Genomic DNA, 18486 nt, shown 5'->3' with positions numbered 1-18486 from the left:
GGGGGTGAGGACTACAGACAAGCTCCGCTGCAGTGCTGGACTGTGATGGTGAGGGTGAGATGACGGGTTAGAACATGCCGTGCTTCTTGTGACAGTCCCAACACATATAATGAGTAACAGTGACGGACAGAGTACCGAGCGGATCATTACCCTCAGGGCAGGAGAGAGTGTCACCTCCCTCGAGACTCCAGAAGGCTATTTCACCCAGGGACACCATATCCCATGAGCCACCAGTGCAGTCTAAAAACACATGAACAGTGTAGAAGAAAAAGGTTGGACACATACAGGAGGAAAGATTTGGACTAGATTTGCACTGTTGTTATATTTAAAGGGTAACCAGAATTTTCAACCTATTTTCCCATGTTTTGGGGTCCAAGTGACTGATGGGAACATTTTTTGAATTTGGTCCAGTATTAAGTGAGATGGCTGTAGACAGACATGGCCAAGCAAGCTGCACTCTGGGCATGTTCACACTGTTAATTTACATCCATTAAAAGTGTGTTTTTGCCACTGACAGGCTCAGATTTTTAACAAGTGTCTGACAACATTATAGAAAGGTAGATCCTTTTTATTTAACCAGAGAAATCCCAGAAATCGTTATCACCAAACCCACCAGAGTCCATTTGAATAAACAGTAATTTAAGCATGTATAGAGTCAACTTGTTTTCACATCTAACTGGCTGAATTAAGGGTTTATTTCAACCAAACCAGAGCTGGTGGTTGTTGGAACAGTGGAAAGACAAACCAAGATGGTTTTTGTGAGTTTTATTTTGTTTCTGTCAACACTGAATGAAGTATGTTTTACCACAATAAAATTACTGTTTCTTTAAATGGAATTTGGTAAGTTCGGCGATACGGATTTCGAGGCTGTTTCTAATTAAACAAAAATGATCTTACTCATTGACATAAATCTCTATCTCTGTGGGGATCCTGTGCATTATGTTGTCACACACTCAATAACAATCTGAGCCTGTCAGTGGCAAGAACAAGCACTGACACTGCTCACTTTGTAATTACTGATAAACAACATTGATACACTGACATTTTAGGCATTATTTCATGTGCCCTTACTGTTTAAAAGGAAACTAAAAAGCCAATAATGAGCAGCTGAAAGGATGCACCCCTGATGGGACAGTTAAAAAACGTGGATGTTCTTGAAAGCATTTTGTACATAAAAGGACTGAGGCAATGCTTTGTGCCTGGGTTCAGTGGCTATTTGGTGATAAGATTTCCTTTGCAACTGAAAACTAACTAAGGTTCTACACTGTGACAGTTGAATTTGACAATGACCCAACTATTAGAATATCCTAAAACAAGACGGATTAAGGCAGATCACCTGACATTATCTCTTGTGGAAACAAGGCTGTTGACACCACTGTGTATTTGCCAGTTTACACTAAACATCAAAAGGAAAAGTACAGATAATTGCAGTAAGGCATCTATCCTGAGTAACTATGATTCTCTCTCTGTACAGGTTGCACTGTTGGGTGTGGGTACATGTCATGGCAGCATGGCTCACCTCGCTCTGTAGTCAGGCCCACCCCATTGGTCAGAACTGAGAGGCCGGGGTTGGTGAGGAGGCTGGAGCCGGCCACGTCCACCTTCGAGGCCTGCAATCGAAACTTCTCCAACTCCTGGGACAGCAGGCCAAACTGTTCGCTCTGGCTGCGACATTTGTCCTCCAGCTCTCGTACTTTTGACTACACATAAGACGTCACAGACAGGAAAGACAGCCATACAGTAAAAAAGCAGTTTTAAACCAACTGACTAGATATGCAAGCAAGTGAGCTAAGCTTTGCTGAACAGGTTGGTATTGTTTAAACATACATGTAGAGGTGTGTGTTTCAAAGGGGACCTACTACGCTTGTTTTCAGGTTCATGCTATTTTTTGGGGTTTATACTAGAATACATTTACATGCTTTAATGTTCAAAAAACACTTTACTTTCCTCACACTCTTTGTGCTGGAACACCTGTATTTTTAGCGCCTGTCTCCTTAAGACCTCACAAGTCCTCTGTATCTCGGTGTCTCTGCAGCATCATTGCAGCCAGGAAATCAATAGCGGCACTTTCTACCATGAATAATCACCAATAAAAGCTTCTTAACACAACTGTTCCAGCAGGACTACGATCCAAAATCAGCAACAAAGACGTGTTTCCCTGTCGTTAGCATGTAGCCTCATGTAGTAGCGTATGTAAAGTAAACACATGCAGTAGCGTGCGTGGAGCAGATGACGATATAAAGAAATCTGTCCCAAGCTGACGTCATGTTGTCTTGTTGGAAACAGAGTAATCCGAACGATCTGACACCTGACATTTTTGCTCACACAGATTACTTTTACAGACGTTTACCTTGTTATATGAAACTTTGGCCATGTTTAATATGAACATCCAACAATGTAACATTATCACAAAAAATCTGGAAAAGCATAACAGGTCCCCTTTGAGGTGGATCTTGAGTTTTGTATTGTAACACATCAGTCATGTGGATTGATCTAACCCTGTGGGCCCTATTTTCTTTGCAGCACGACGACAAGCGCAAGCAGTGCTCCGACAGTTTGGTATTTTTTTCTGACCTTGAAATTCGCTTTGTCCGTCTGTGTGTTATTTTAGTGGCCAGTGCAGAGTGCATGATGCACAGGTACTGTAAGAGGAGAGGTGCAAACAGGTGGGAGGGTCCTTCAAATGAGTCACCGCAAAGCCAGTCGTTGGTATTTCATCGAAAAAATGTATCTAAGATTCTGAGAATAGATATTTAGATTTCTGTTTCTGGCGTCACTCAGGTGCCAGTTTGGTGCTTGAACCACCAGCAAACTTATAAAACACTCTCTGACTAGTAGATGCATTTAAATAAGCATCAAAAAAGAACATTTGATGTGGATAAAGCAGGAACATCTGCATTTATCGAGTGATTTTGACAGTATCTGGTATCCACAGCTGCTTCATAAAAAGCTTCTTCTTTAGTTAATTAAATCTGTGCAGCCATCTGAAGGCAGCAGGACACACACACACACACACACACACACACACACACTACCTTGCGATTGTCGTTGTGCTTGCACAATTAAAACAGGGCCCTGTATGTAAAAGCAACTTAAATTATCAGAGTCATGCAGAAACCTTTTTTGCCTGCACAGCCACTAACTGGGTTACTGTTGAAAACTTTGATCTTCCACAGTTATGATTATTTAGGTGGATGGACACAAACAAACAGTAAACACACTGTTGCTTATAAATAAGACATTTTAAAATGAAATACTGCAATGTGAGGTTAGGTTTCTGCAAGACAGACGACATCTGTTAAACATTTGTCATCAAACACAAAAGACAGAGAATCACAAGCTCAGCGGAAAGAAAAAGGGAAAGGAATAAAGGCAGGTCGCTTTCTGGCAAGACGGGAAACAGGAGTAAAACCCAGAGTTGGAGGGGCAGCATATGTTATGATGAGAAGTTAAATTACGTGCTTCTGTTTTACACTTCACTCACTTCAACAAAGCCACTAGACTGCAGGCTTATTTGCCAGAATACTACAGAGGTTTGTCTCAGCTCCTCTGAGTTTCTATATGTGGCTGATTTCACTTCAGGTTGCGGTGGGAGTTTCCTGGCAGGCAGATCTGATGGAGGCTTCTGCACGAAACTGTCTCAACAACATTTCCTGTTAGCTCTCACCTACGCAAAGCGAGTCGTTATCTGGCTACACTGAGCTGAGACGCTAAAACGCTGAGAGAAATCACTTGGAAACCTCAAATGAATGCTCAATTACAAACAGCAATCAGTGACATGTTGGGTATATACGCAGGGAGAGTTTACCTCGGTATCATCAGATCAAATGAGCATGGTAAGTGTGCTCGGTGCAGCTGGGAGCATTAACTATGCCACATACACTGTTTTCTGGTCTCATGTGAATGACCTGATTTTACACACACTTCGGTAACCTGAAAAACTGCATCTGCATCAAATGGGCCTCTGCGGCCACATGAAGCATTTATGGAAGACTAATTACTGCAGGGCTGATACTGCTGGCAACTGCAGTATACGTATAACACTGTGAACCTAAAGTGGATATAAACAAGTCTTTTGCTTTAAGTTGCCTACTTATTAATACTACCAGATGTTTTACTGTGCCAGTATCATAGCACTGAGATCAGGGTTTCTAGTTTAAATTGGGTTTGTTACAGTTGTTTCTTGCTTTGAACAGAAGCCAGAAGAAAAGAAACAAATATCTGTGTTTCTGGCTGCTAGAGTTAGCCATGTTGCTACTGCTAGCAACCAGAAACAAACCTCCATGATCTATTGTCCGTTTGATATTCTAAACAAAGAGTGTGTTTTCTTGCGGTGGCTTTTCTAAAATTAGCTGTGGTTAATTGTAAGCCAGGCTCTGATTAAAAGAGTTTTAAATTCTTAAGTGATACTGAAATCAGGGTGCATCAGACACATCAGGAGCATCTTCATAGATGTTCTTGTCTCTAATCTCAAACGTTAATGTTAATAACACTGCAGTGAGAAAAACAAAAGCAGACGGCTAAAGGGTTCTCAATGAGAAAATGGTCAGCTTGGGTTGTCTATACTTCAGTGAGAACTGGAGGTGAGATTTTATGTCAGTTTTAATTTCAGTCAAAAGTATGCTAGCTAACGTTAGCATCAAATCATCAGAGTGGCCCCGATGAGCCTGTAAACAGTTTGAGAGGTTTCACACTGGATCTGCACACCTCTCACAATACAAGATACTCTGTGCTGAAATTTGGTACCAACCAAGGTCCCAGACCAGATTTCTCTGTTTGTCGGGAGGTAAATCAGGAGACCCTTTTACACTGCTTGATTTTCAGCTAATGTTGGGCCGTTTTGCCGGCAAGCTGTGAGCGTTTAGACACACAGAGCCGGATTGGCAAATTGATCCGAGGTGCCCAATTTTCCGCCTCGTAGGGTCGTCATATTGTTGGAAGCTTTTTGGTTTAAAAAGAACGAGGCGCCCTTCCGCCACGGGAGGGGCTGTTGAAGACTTGTGGGAGGAGATGTTGATGACGCTGCACGTGCGACCCACTGGCGGTGGATAAACAGGACACAGCTGATAGCAGGAATGAGCAGCTAGTACTAGTAGTAAGAGGGAAACGCAAACCTGACAAACACTGTAAAGATGAGCAACTGGGGAGACAAAGAATTGCACGCCCTCCTTGCCCTCGCAAACGAAGAGGCCATTAACCTTCAAATGACGGGAACGGTGAAGGACGGGCTAACTTATGAGAGAATAGCCGAAGGATTGACCAGCCGCGGCTTCCCTCAGAGTACGTCACTGTTTACGTCACGCTGAGCTACACGTTTTGTTACTTGCTCACGCCCCCCATTGCCCCGAAAAAGCTGCATTCTGTATAAATAAAAGTAGGTAGGCGCCATTTTGCTGCACTCCCCGATTTTGCTTTTATACTGCCAATGCTGAAAGAAGACTGATTGGGCTTTCCTTCAAATTTGCACAATTCCTATTTAAAAAGGGCTAGGGATAAGTCGGCCAAAAAGTTCTGTAATGCTAGCCTGGCTTTAGCTTATTCTATTATGATGAAGGAGGCTCTGAGGAAAACAGAAAGCAATCCGGTTGTCTTTGCAACAGCGGCGCCAATAATATTACCATTTAGAAACACCGGTGTTGTGTCAAGGACTGTCCCCTTGTCGATGAATGTTTCCCCTCCATCTAAACCTGACCAAAACCCTCCACCCTAACCCTAACCACCAAGAGGGGTGCTATGAAACTATTCGATGGGGGAACATGTATGATACAACACGGGGGAGGAAAAGTCGTCTGTTTCCACTTTAGCTAAAAGTAACTGGGGTTTGGTGGTTCTACCTGCAGAAGGTAGGGGAGGTTTTATGGCACTAAGGTAAATTGGTTAACAGTACCTGCATGCAGTCCAGTGTACTCTGGTTAGCAAAGAGATAACACAAAGAACAAAAAAAGATATACAAAGGTAAACACATGCTTGTGAAACAGTGAATCTGGGAAAGAGAAAACATATTAATAAAAAAGAAACACAGCAGTCTGAAAATCCCGTATCACTAGAATGTGTCTCTGCCCTCGGCAGCCAACAACTGCCTTTTAAATGAAGAAATTCATTCTGCTTAATCTTATAAAATGTGTTTTTAGCAGATTACAAAAGGTAGTGTGTCAACTTGGGAACAAAGCTCAGGTTCCTGAGAGGGGAAGAGACTTTCTCCTGTGATGCTTTGAGTTTAAATAGAGACAGAAAGTGAGAGAAACGAAGCAGGAGGAAGGAAACAAGCATTTTTTGTTAAAAAAACAAAACAAAACAGGAGCAACTATACTCTACCAGCTCCCTCCGCAACACAAGCTGAGTCAACTCCTAAAATAAAATACACACTTCATTTAGCAAAATGCACAATGTGAGAAATACAGACATACAGCCATCAACTGTGGGGGACTTTTTTTTTTGTTGCATCGTTTAACATCAGCAGCCAATCAGACAGATGGGGGCTTCAACTGTCATCGACTGTCTGGATTCATTTTGAATTCAAAGTGTTTTACACTCACATTGAGAGTGAATATAAATGTCACACTGCAGCGGCGAAGCCATCTGTTCAAACGGTTTTCCAGACCCATGAGTGCTACAAAAATATGACTCTTCTGCAACAGCTTCTCTGCCAGGTGTTTAGATAAGAATGAAGAGCTCATTGTGCTGCTTCTGTCTACTAAGAGCAGGAGGGTAATACAAATATTTATACTCTTTTTGCTTGGTTTCATGGAGGAAAGAAACACCTTTAATTATGAATTAGAGTTGATCTCATCAGACAGCGAGTGCATAAAACACTCCTCCTCTCTTTTGTTGGGGCTGAGTTAATCACTCCCTTGTGTGACATAATAAACATGGCCACACTTGATTTTTGTTTAGGTAAGTCATCCTAAGTTCTTGAGTGTAATAAAAGCACTACATGGTATAGATGTTATGTTTTTGCTGGTGTAACACAAACTGACCTCCAGCATCTGAACCACTCCTTCATGCTCCCTCTTGGCGTATAACTGAGCCTGATTAAAAAAAGAAAAAAAAACAATATTAAAGCCAGTGTTACATTGGTTGTTTGCTCATAAAATTCACATCACAGTAAGCTGCGTGTGAAAACACACAATACTTTATTGGTGCCCAAAGGTTGCCTCCTGCTGGACGTGAGGTTTAAATAGCCTGGGGGACATGAGCAAGAAAAACACTGGTAAAATATGAAAAATGTACAAGAGACTGTGCTCCTCACCCGCTGTAACCGTTTGATTTCATCCTGTTTGAACTTAAGGATAGCCAGTGCCTGCTCATGTTCCAATTCCAGCTGCTGCCTTCGCTCGGCGACCTCTCGCATATGCTGTTCAAAAAGAAAAACACATCAGAAAGCTATTTTGTAAAGTAGCATGGTAAGGAGTGAAGGCGAAAATAATACCTCACAGTATCTGAGCTCAGCCGTACCTTTAGGACCTGCTCTAGGTTCTCCAGTTTGGCACGGAGTCTCTGGTTCTCCTCGAGAACTGAATTGTGTTGAGCGGTCACTTCAGAGAGATCTTCCCTCAGCTCCTCATTCTCAGCCCGAGTCTGAGAAACAACAGCAGGAGGACGGAGATTTAATTTTATTGCAGACATTTTCATAGTTTTGGTCATCATTTCTCTTGGAGTAGAGATGTCACTGCATCCCCAGGTTTCAGCATTAAAGGGTAACGTCAGTATTTTTCAACCCTGGACCCTGTTTCCCTATGTTTTTGTGTCTAACTGACTAAGTTTCGAAACTGATCCAGTGTTGAGTGAGTTGTTGTTTTTGTGAGTTTTATTTTGTTTCTGTCGCCTCTAAATAAAGTGTGTTTTACGTTGGTAAAATTACTGTTTATTTAAATGGAGTCTGGTGGATTTGGTCGTCGCGATTACTGGGCTGTTTCTGGTTTTAAAAAAAAGGATCTTACTCTTTCACAAAAACATCTATCTCTGTCGGGATCCTTTCCATAATTTTTTCAGACACTTAGAATAATAACCTGAGCCTGTCAGTGGCAAAAACAAGCACTTTTAGTGGAAGCTCACTAAAGGTGTGTTACATTGCAGCCTGTTTCCTCTCGCTTAGTACTGCACCAAAATTTTGTTGTTCCCATTAGTCAGTCTGACACAAAAACATGGAAAAATTTGGTCCAGGTTGAAAAATACTGAAGTTACCCTTTGAGTTGGTGAGTAAACTACCCCAACTGACAGCTCTGAATGCCACAACTATGAAATCTAGAGCCATTTTTATTGAGACACAAAAAAGCTTAACACGTTCATGTTGAAACTGACCTGGTCGAGCAGCTGTGCCTTCCTCCTGAGGAGATCTGCCTCCTCCTTTAGTTGCTCATTTTTGCCTCGCTCATCCTCAAGCTGGCTCTCCTGTCACCAAACCACACGACAAAGTTCAGATAAAGCTGAGGAAGTCCATGCCGTCCAAGTCATCCTACGGTAATGCTAAAACCAGACTGGAACTCCGCCAGAGAGCATGAGAGGAGAAGGAAATACTGCTTACCAAATCCAGACATCTCTTCTGCCGCTTCTTTACTTCATGCTCAAGGTTTTCACATTCTTTTCTCTTCTTGCTCAGCTCGCTTTCCTGAACCAACAGTGAGAACAAAACAAATACAGTTACACTGAATCCTTAGTTTGAAATCTAATATTGAGTTTAGATTTGGCATGGTTTAAAACAGGGCAAACTTTCAAACAAAGAGCAGCATATAAGAGCAAAACCAGTAAAAACAACATGGAATATAACGTCAGTGATTTGCATTTACATTTTACTATGCAGAATGCATTGGCTTTAGTTTCCGTATTGACCTCTGACCCCATAGCAATGAGGTATTGCAAAGCTTAGCATCCTTTAATTATTCTAAATGCAGCTTACATGCAGGACCAGCATCGGAGAAATCAGCTTATTTCAGCCACAGGACCTCAATCAAGTATTACTGCTGTGACCGTGTGGGGGGAAGCTACAGGACAGACAGGCTAATTACAGACCACCAGCAGCTGACTGGAAGAGATACTGCACTAGTGATGACACAGCAAGACAATAATGATAATTAAACTGCAATCTGTGGTCTGATTTGCTTGATTGTGTATCAAAGGCCTGAATAATTTGTATTAAGCAACAACGTTGTGTTTTTATAGGCAAATTAGGGCTGTGAAGCTAAACTACCGCGATGGTGGCACTGATTGGAACTTAAATGCACTGTCAGCTGTTTCACAATCAACGCTTCTAACTTAACTTTTTATTTGATGTGAGTCCAACTTAACTTGTGTTTTTCAGACTTTTCTCCCAGAAACAGAACAACCATGGGACCTTATTTCAGAAAAACTATGGGTGGTATGAACCCCGAGAGACAAATAATTATTTTATCCTGTTTTAATTGTTCCATGAATTACACACACGATATTTGTCTATTTAAAATATAGTTGTGTAAGTGATTGCTGTCAAACTGTTAAAGTATATGACTCTGAAAATACATAATGAGAAAGACTTCACACCTAAAAGTCACGTTCTAGATGTCATGGAGCTCTCTTTTGCTGAAGCTATGATGCCTGTGTACTCCATATAGATGTTCTCACACAAGCACCTGGTCTTGCTTGTTCTTTCACTTCCCTTGTAGTGATTTCAATTCACTTATTACTTTTTGCCTCGTTCTGGAGGAACAAAGTGAAACGTGCCCAGCTAGTGGCAATAATAACATCGGTGATGTATATTGTGCAAGAGGAGAGATGTAGTTCAGTTAGCAGTTCACACAAAACCAAACGGACAGACCTACAACAAACTGCGTCTGTCTTGACTTATTAAATCATCTCTTGAAATGACAAACATCAAAATATGATGTTTGTCAATGTGTACTTCGTGGTGTGATTAAATTGGGATCAAAGAATTGTTTGTCTCTCACTGTTCACGACCATACATATTTCTGCCAACATAAGGGACATCACCACTGATTGTCCACTTCCTCATGATCTAAATCCTTCTGATGGCCAGAGGATGGTATAGACAAACATGTATCTCCTCCCACACACATATGGAGTCATAGGTTGCTTTATGTCTCCTCTGCACTCTTCTTGTTTTTTAACTTTATTTTTTAAAATGTGAGATACCATTGTGACATGTAACCGAGGTAAATTACTAACAACACCCTAAGCAAAATGAAGAAAGAAAGCACAAATAAAGGAAGAACCAAAAACACTCATACACAAACCCTCAACAAGGTAGAGAATATTATATCGAAAATAATAATAAGTGACTAAATACAAACATGTACATACTCTCCAAACCCCTGCACCCCCAATTCCATACAATTCATTCCATGTATACTTCAAGTTCGTATATCATTCACACAATGATTTAACATTTAACAATTTGCTTGGAAAAAATGCTGTTGATAAATGAGTAAATACAAAATAAAATTAACAGATAATTAGAAAAAAACAAACAAACACACAAAAAGCACGTAATGTGGGGCTTTCAAAAGGGCCACGGTTAAAAAGCATCAGTCATCAGCCACAACAGTATGGAATGACATATAGGTCAATATTAAATCAATGATGAGATGAATATGACTATGAAAATAAATAAATGGTGCAATAAATACATAAATGACTTTCAGTTTGATTGTGATTGATTGTTGCTTTGGTTTGAATCTGTGTGATAACCACGCCTCATTAACATGAATGTAACAGATGGACATAAAAAGCTTCCTCAAATTAATAAATGTGGAAATACAAATAAAAAGTCCCCTGAAATTAAAAAAGGAGTCCTCTGAGTTATTAAATGAACTATACTGATTGACTCAGCACCCAAAGAAACAGCATACACACTAACTTCAAAAACCACAAAAGATCTTTATCAGTCATCCGGCATATTTCATATCCAAAGATACAAAGCCATTTCAAATCAGACAAGATTACCCGATGACATCACACACGTCGTGAAAAACGGCTGGGGATGATGAGTGTGGACCATCGTGTAGTCTGTTATGTCTGTCAGCCATGTCTGGGCACGGTTTTATGACTCCACAATCGCGTAATCTGACATAGTGACTGTCAGAACGGACAGAAATGTGGTGTAGTGTGAACCCGGCATTAAATACTCGAAGGTGAATTGATGCCAGTATGTTTAAGTGCCACTTCAGGAGTTTAAAGCATATTTTGATGATTATCAGGATAATATTGTGAGAATTATTTCGGCCGGGATAATTGGACTCATCTAGTCATCTGGACTGAAGTGGTGGGCTGAGCGACATGCATGCTTTGTGGGTTAAAGTCATCTCTCGGGGGGTTTTACTTAGTGTTTACTCAGCTGAGGTGCTTTTCCTACACCTGTTACTCATTTAACTCTTCTAGGATACCCCACTGTCTCAAGGCCTTTGTACTATGGAGCTACATTAGGGTCAAAAGTTTTGTACTTGAAAAAATAAAATTTGTAACTGAAAATTCATGTGTTGATCTTGAATTTTGAAAAATACAACAATGTATTCAAAATAAAAATAACTGTATGAAATGTTTTTTCAGGTTAAATATAATTTTGATTCACTTTGGTAATTCTTTTGAAGGAATAATTTATTTTCACTTTTCACTTCCATATATATTTTAACATTTGAGGTCTTATTTTTTTCAGTTGCATGTTTTATCTTTTCAGATTCAGATCTTATTTTTTACAGTTTCAAATCTTATTTTTTCACTTTCAAATCTTTTTTTCACTTTCAGATCTTTTTTTTTTCAGTTTCAAATCTGTTTTTTGAGTTTCAGACTTTTGACCCTGATGTGGCGTGGGGGGCGTGGCATCAACTGAGAGGGGTGTGGAATCATGAGTGACAGTGCCTTCAGGGAACGTAGGAACTAAAAAAATTCTGACTCAACACTTATATACACCATATTCATGTGACTGGCAGTGTAAAAATTGATGCCAGTGACAAACTTCCATTTAGAAATCTGTTTTAGACAGTACTGAGCACCAATTGCGGTATAAGAGCGATAAATTATGCCAGATTTTGCAGTTCAACAGCCACATTTTAAGTGCTGATATGTCCGATTTCCACATAGCACTGTGAACGCAGCGTAGTGTCCGTTTTGCTTGCGATGATGGCGTCCGGTCGGTTGGGTCAATCTGCTGAAGCCCATACATTCAGCACACAGGTGAGAAATGTTAACTAAGTTTTGGGAAATCATAACAAATATTAAGGGGTCGTTTTTGTGACAAAGTCTGAAACTGAAAAAAAAAGATCTGAAAGTGAAAAAAAGATTTGAAAGTGAAAAAAAGATTTGAAACTGTAAAAAATAAGATCTGAATCTGAAAAGATAAAACATGCAACTGAAAAAAAGAAGACCTCAAATGTTAAAATACATATGGAAGTGAAAAGTGAAAATAAATTATTCATTCAAAAGAATTACCAAAGTGAATCAAAATTATATTTAACCTGAAAAAAACGTTTCATACACTTATTTTTATTTTGAATACATTATTGTATTTTTCAAAATTCAAGATCAGAACATGAATTTTCAGTTTCAAATTTTATTTTTTCAAGTACAAAACATTTGACCCTAATGTAGCTCCATATTGCACAGAGTCGGCTTATTTTGCATGCGTTTTTTTAATCCAACATCCAAAAAAACAAACAAACAAACAAAAAACATTACACTTAGAAATCCTGCACACAGAGTCCGATACAAAACAAACTGTAAAGATATATTTCCTCCCTTCTCTCCTCTGGGGTTACCCTCCTGGCTGTCCTTCCTCTCTGTCTGTGTGCAGTCTCCATCCTGTATCACATTCTCTTCCTCGTCATCATCCACATGAATTTCACTATCTTACCTGCTGAAAGGTCTCTTGTTGCAGATGTATGTGTCCTGAAGGTTACGCCACATTTTCTTCACTGCTTCTTGGTCAAAAAACTTTTTAAGGCCTTTTGGCGGATGCGAAAAAATGCAACAAATTAAACCTGTTCTGAACAGTGAATGTCAGAGTCAGTGTGCAAACGTGACTGACACAACGTGAGGTCGGTTTCTTATTTAGATGTACTACAATTTCGAAAAAAGGACTCAGTGTGCAAAGGCCTTCAGATCTCACTGTTCCTCAGTCATGCTCTTTGAAAGACAGATAGTCTATGGTGTAAGGTTAAGATTCTTTCAAAACACCAAAGGCAAAAGGTGCCCAGTAGTTCAGAGGGTAGAGCAAGCACCCATGTACAAACGAACTGCCCTTGCCGCAGTGGCTGCAAGTTTGATTCCAGTGTGCGGCCCTTTGCTGCAAGTCATCCCCCCCATCTCCCCCTTTGATGCTTGGTCTGTCCCATCTAATAAAGGCATAAAAAGCCAAAAAATCTTGAAACAAAAAACAAACAAACATTCCAGCTACATTTAAGCTAGTTTCACCAAAGATGAAGCTCACATAAATAAAGTTACTCCTCACGCAGCCAGTCTGAGTACTGTTCAGTTCTGAAGCATCACACTGGCTAACTTAAATTATACACTTGCTCATTCCCTTCATATTTATGCAGATTTAATTAGGACTTTGGTGAAATGAGAAAGCTGTGTGTAAAGACCCATTTTGGAGAATTCAAAAGCAGCACATCACTCCTTAGAAAACACAGCAGAACATCTGCACAATAATTATGGCTTCTTCTCAGAAAACTGCACCACCAGCTTTTCAAAATACTTCCGACACAAATCACAGTTATGGAAATAACTGCATGTACACGGCTCAGTGAAAGGTGAGGAGACATGAAGCCTTATACTGATACTAATGATATCATCAGTTAATGTGCAGACCCTCCATTTCCCATCCTGATAAAGAAAGTCAGCATGATGCTGAGAGGGAAAATGAGACCCACTTGTAGAAGCAGCAAGGGCAATGTGCTTCCCTTCTGTTTCCAGGGGACAAGATCAAAATAATCCCAGCATTACATAACAAATCTGACCGTAGTTTTTCCTTCAGCGGCCGTCAGCTCAGCCGCAGCACTGAATTCAAGCTCCAGTTTCACATGAAAACACAAAGTGGAGAGCTAGATACGTGCACAATACGCAGTTATTTCTGCCAAGAGGAATTTAGGACTCTCATGAACAAAAAAACTGCTTTCAAGAGAACAATATTAGACTGGATTTATAATCAAATTTAGACAGAAAAAAACCCCAAAACAATCCATATGTAGCATGTGAGCCCTGACAAAGCGCACCACTAATGGAGATTGCATGCTGCGCTCCAAGACAATATTATTCTGAAATATGAGCAGAGTGTAGCATCAGATTCTCTCACCAGAAACTGTAGGTGCTGCTCCTCTGTGTGGTCCTCCTGATGGGAGGGGGTCGGGCTAAGGCCCGGGTGGGGCGTTACTCGCAGCCCCGACTCCTCCTCCTCTCCGGGAGTCTTCTCACACCTGGATGGAGCTTCATCTAATACCACACACGGGGTCTCTCCTACAACCTGACAGGGATAGAGACAATCACTCAGTCAGTCACTCCATATTTACAATCAGTCAATCAAACTTCATTTATACAGCACCTTTCTAACAAATCAATGCACTTTAAAGTGCTTTACAAGAGGCTGACAAAACTTAGGATGTTAAGAACAGTAACATGAGTGGTTATAACATATTAACAGGTTTTATTGTAGTGGACGGATTTATTCTATGCAACTGGAAAAACCTGCAGCATGGCTTTAACTCATGACGGAGACTGCTGCCTAAAAATATGATTGCCAGGGTTCGTAACATCCAAAGCAAAACTAGCCAGACATAGTTTTTCTCATGGCTCACATTAGAGGTGCATCTTAGACATCTTAGAGAGGGTACAGGGTACTAAGGGAAAGTGTGAGTGTGTATGTATATGCTGCACGGTCGATGCAAGGGATGTCCTGATCTGATCTCAAACATCAGTATTAGGGCAGATCAAGGCATTTTTTAACAGATCTGAATCGGTTATATTGAGCTACATCGAGGATCCGATCCTTTGTTCAAAGTCAGCAGTCGCACAGGTGTTTTCACTTGCAAAGCTCTTGTGCAAAGACACACGGAGTGCAGCTGTCTTCAACTCTCCATTCTTCTTTTCTCCTCCACTTTGCCGACCTCCCATGTGTGAGCCCCGCCTATGGCGAAACACTATACGCCATAACTGACAGCACAAACACAGTATGTGACTGTTTATTTATGTTTTGTTCACCAAAATTCTGAATGCTCGTTTTCATTTCAGTAATAACCACACTCGCCATGTCACTGCAAAGTGTGACAAAAGCTCCGGGAACAAAAAGCACATAAGAGTTTGAAATCAATGTAGCCTAATCCACGCAAAAGATGTACAGACGAGGAAAAGAAACACTGAATGAAATGTCGTTCATTCAGGTAGTGAAGGCTGCACCGCAGCAACACTGGAGAACAGTCTTCTCTCCTCAAAGGACGGAGACATTCCCTCAAGACAATGACAAGATCAAAAAGATTAAAGGCACGGTTTGATATTTTAGACCTATTCACGTATTCTGTAATAAATAAATAAACAAACAATAAAGAACAGCTTGGATGCAGGATTTTTTTTTTCTTAATGCATTACAGAACTTTTCATAAACTAAAAGCATTTCTGAGAGGTAGTCTGGTGTATATGCTCATGTAGTGCCTGATAAACTAATAAAAGAATTTAAAATCAATACATTAACTAAAAGGTAAAGATTTTAAAATAGGTGTGATCTGAATTTTGCATATTCTTTTTATACTACTACTCTTTTTGCACTATGAATTTCTGCACATTCTGTGGACAATATTGCACATCTTTGAGCAAACTACTGCTTCTAAAACCTGCACAGCTCTTTCATTTTAATTCAGATATACGGTAGATATGTCATATTTTTAATTTTAACTTTATCCTATCCTTTTTTTTAAAATTTCATCCTCTTTTACTATGTTGATGTTATGCACCAATATACCAAAGCAAATTCCTGGTATGTGAAAATCTACTTGGCAATAAATAAGGATTCTGATTCTAATGTGTGCTCTCCTGTTAGCCTTAGTTAGCATACATGCAGCAACTTTTGAATTAATTGTAGCTGATTTATTGTATTCCTCTGCGGACCGGAAATGAGACAATAGTCTAGCCTGCAAGTTATAAAAGTGTGCATCAGGCTCATTGTGTTGAGGTGATCTTGAAACGTCAAGATCTGAGGTTCTGTACTCAAAAGCTCCTGTTCTTATCTTAAAAACATGACAGACTTCTGCGAAGGGAGCAAATGTATGGATGTTATACTGCACAGAAACACTTCACATTACACCCCCCCCGTGAGTGAGGGATTAGCAGCAAGCCCCCTTCCCTGTGGTCCAACTACAATCAAAGAATAATCCAGGGGGGAATCCCTGCAGCCTGCAGCACGACTACAACACATAAACACAACACCTGTTCTTCCTAATTAGGTTGGCTGCGATGACTTAAATGTCTCACCAGAAAAGCAGCCTTCTCTTAGATAGTAATTTTGATGAACTGTATGATTTGTCTGATGTGGATCTAGGTGGGGGGCAGGCTGACATTGGTCAAGGGTTAAGAGTCGGGAATCAGTATCTAATTTTAGAGCAAACCTACTTACGCTCAAACTGTGCTAGTGCAGCCAAAGCCATGACCCAATAACAGGATGAAAGGCGCTCGGCCACGTGCCGCAAAGGGGATCGCTCCTTTACACTCTCCTTTCCTTCACACCAGCAGTCACTGAACGCCACATCACTCTAGACCTCGGGCACATTTTACACATTTCTCTGTCAGAATACAAAGACTCATATGCATCGACTATTTCTATGTAGGTTCTTTGCTAAGTAGGGCTGCACAATATATTGTTTTTTTTATAATCACCGCTATGTTAACTTGCACAATAAACAAATTGTGATAGACTTCGATATTGCACTCAGAGATTTTTTGAGTAAATCAAATCAGTAAGAAACTGCATTTAGAAATGCAACTTTTTATTGGTGCCTTTTGTTTAATTCAACTTTTAATAGAAATGTTGGGAATCATTTCATTTTTATAATTCAACGAGCAATTTATTTTTGTATTGTAGCAGAAAACTGAAAGCGACAAAAGGCAGAACTGAGTACACTATAATATCTGTTTGTTCACAGCCAATAACATTGTTATTGTGATATATTGTGACGAAAGGGATGGGATTTCTAAGCACCTCACGATTCGATTAAGATGTGATTATAACATGATTATTAATTCATCTTGATCATTGTATGCATTGGTGGTCACTCACACTAAGCCATTGTGGAATACCTTTGCCGGCATACTGTCATATTTTACCTGAAATAGTATACAGTGCATCTACTGTTGGTTTCACACTAAGGTTACAGACATACTCAACCATTCACTGGTGTCCTTTTTACACTGAAATACAATATGAAACATAACTGTATATTAAGATATATGATCCGCAGACTTTTTAACTTAAAAAGTCAACTGCATTGATGAATGAATTAATTAATTTGGAAACACCTTACAGTCTTCCGCCTGTATGGTCATAACAAAATGAGGGGGATGCAAAGCGCTCTGATATTTGTTATTAACGTCTCCAGCAGTGGTGAGCAGCCTCTCTCCCGCCAATTAGCTCCAGGGAAAGTCAAGACACTGAACAGGCCGGGCGCAGGGTTTCTGTGGTGAAACAGACTGAGCAAAAAGCTCTTTTCTTCAGATGCCTTTTAAGTTGTTTAATGCTGCAGCGTGTGTTGGCCAGTCGGTCGTTTGTTGAAGTTACTGCTGATTGCTGATTGCTGCTCCGCTCCGTTAACATCAGTCTCTGGGTGATGGTGTAGAAAGTATGAACAAAATTCTTCACGTTCGCCTCTCAAATGTAATCATTTAGACATTAAATCAAAACAAGCTTGCAGCAGCTTAATTTTGTGAAGATGAATTACAAGATACGCTCTGGACTGTGGACTGTCCAGGTGTTGCCCTGCTCTCGCGGTTGATTTCCGCCTCTTTCATTCTGTCAGCATCTTGTTTTTAAACATTTAGATAATTAATTATTTAAATTCGTGAAACACTGCTGAATAATCCACATCGCGATGCAACTAAGAAATAATTTTTCCCCACCCCTACTCAACAACGCTACTGCATATTTCCCTAATATCACGCAGCCCTACTACTAAGTCTGTCTGTACAACCCTTCCCGCAAAGACAACCATCAACACACTTGGTCACTGAGGGATATCCTGGAACCATAGGCTATTTTTTAAAGTAATATTTAAAGACGAGTTTGTTTTACATATCACATTTAATATAATAAGACTGTTGCTCCTTCACACAGTAAATGCATTAACATTCATCCATGCAATTACAATGAAAAAGCTGAAAACTACCAACTGATTCACCCTTAAAACATTCAATCTGTGATGAGCAGAGATATTTTGCAGGTTAAGAGAGAGTTGCAGTGCCATTGTAGCTCCAGTGAAGAAACTGAAACATGACAAGAATTGACTGGGTCATTGTTATTTTTAG

At 40.1% G+C, this 18486-nt stretch overlaps 1 protein-coding gene across 2 annotated transcripts in view; it reads right to left on the bottom strand.

Moving 5' to 3' along the window:
- Window positions 1–18486, bottom strand: part of LOC126387650 (RIMS-binding protein 2) — a 96784-nt gene that overhangs the window by 28684 nt on the left and 49614 nt on the right. For both annotated transcript variants that reach the window (XM_050040240.1, XM_050040241.1), the window contains 9 exons: window positions 14279–14446; window positions 8525–8608; window positions 8302–8391; window positions 7456–7578; window positions 7250–7354; window positions 6978–7028; window positions 5888–5908; window positions 1520–1700; window positions 151–240 (listed from right to left, as the gene is read on the bottom strand). In XM_050040240.1, coding sequence (XP_049896197.1) covers window positions 151–240; window positions 1520–1700; window positions 5888–5908; window positions 6978–7028; window positions 7250–7354; window positions 7456–7578; window positions 8302–8391; window positions 8525–8608; window positions 14279–14446 — 913 coding nt within the window. The remainder of the gene's footprint in view (window positions 1–150; window positions 241–1519; window positions 1701–5887; window positions 5909–6977; window positions 7029–7249; window positions 7355–7455; window positions 7579–8301; window positions 8392–8524; window positions 8609–14278; window positions 14447–18486) is intronic.

This window comes from Epinephelus moara, chromosome 3 (genome assembly GCF_006386435.1).
Source record: "Epinephelus moara isolate mb chromosome 3, YSFRI_EMoa_1.0, whole genome shotgun sequence".
Classification (NCBI taxonomy): domain Eukaryota; kingdom Metazoa; phylum Chordata; class Actinopteri; order Perciformes; family Serranidae; genus Epinephelus; species Epinephelus moara.
This window is presented reverse-complemented; position numbering and strand designations above follow the sequence as displayed.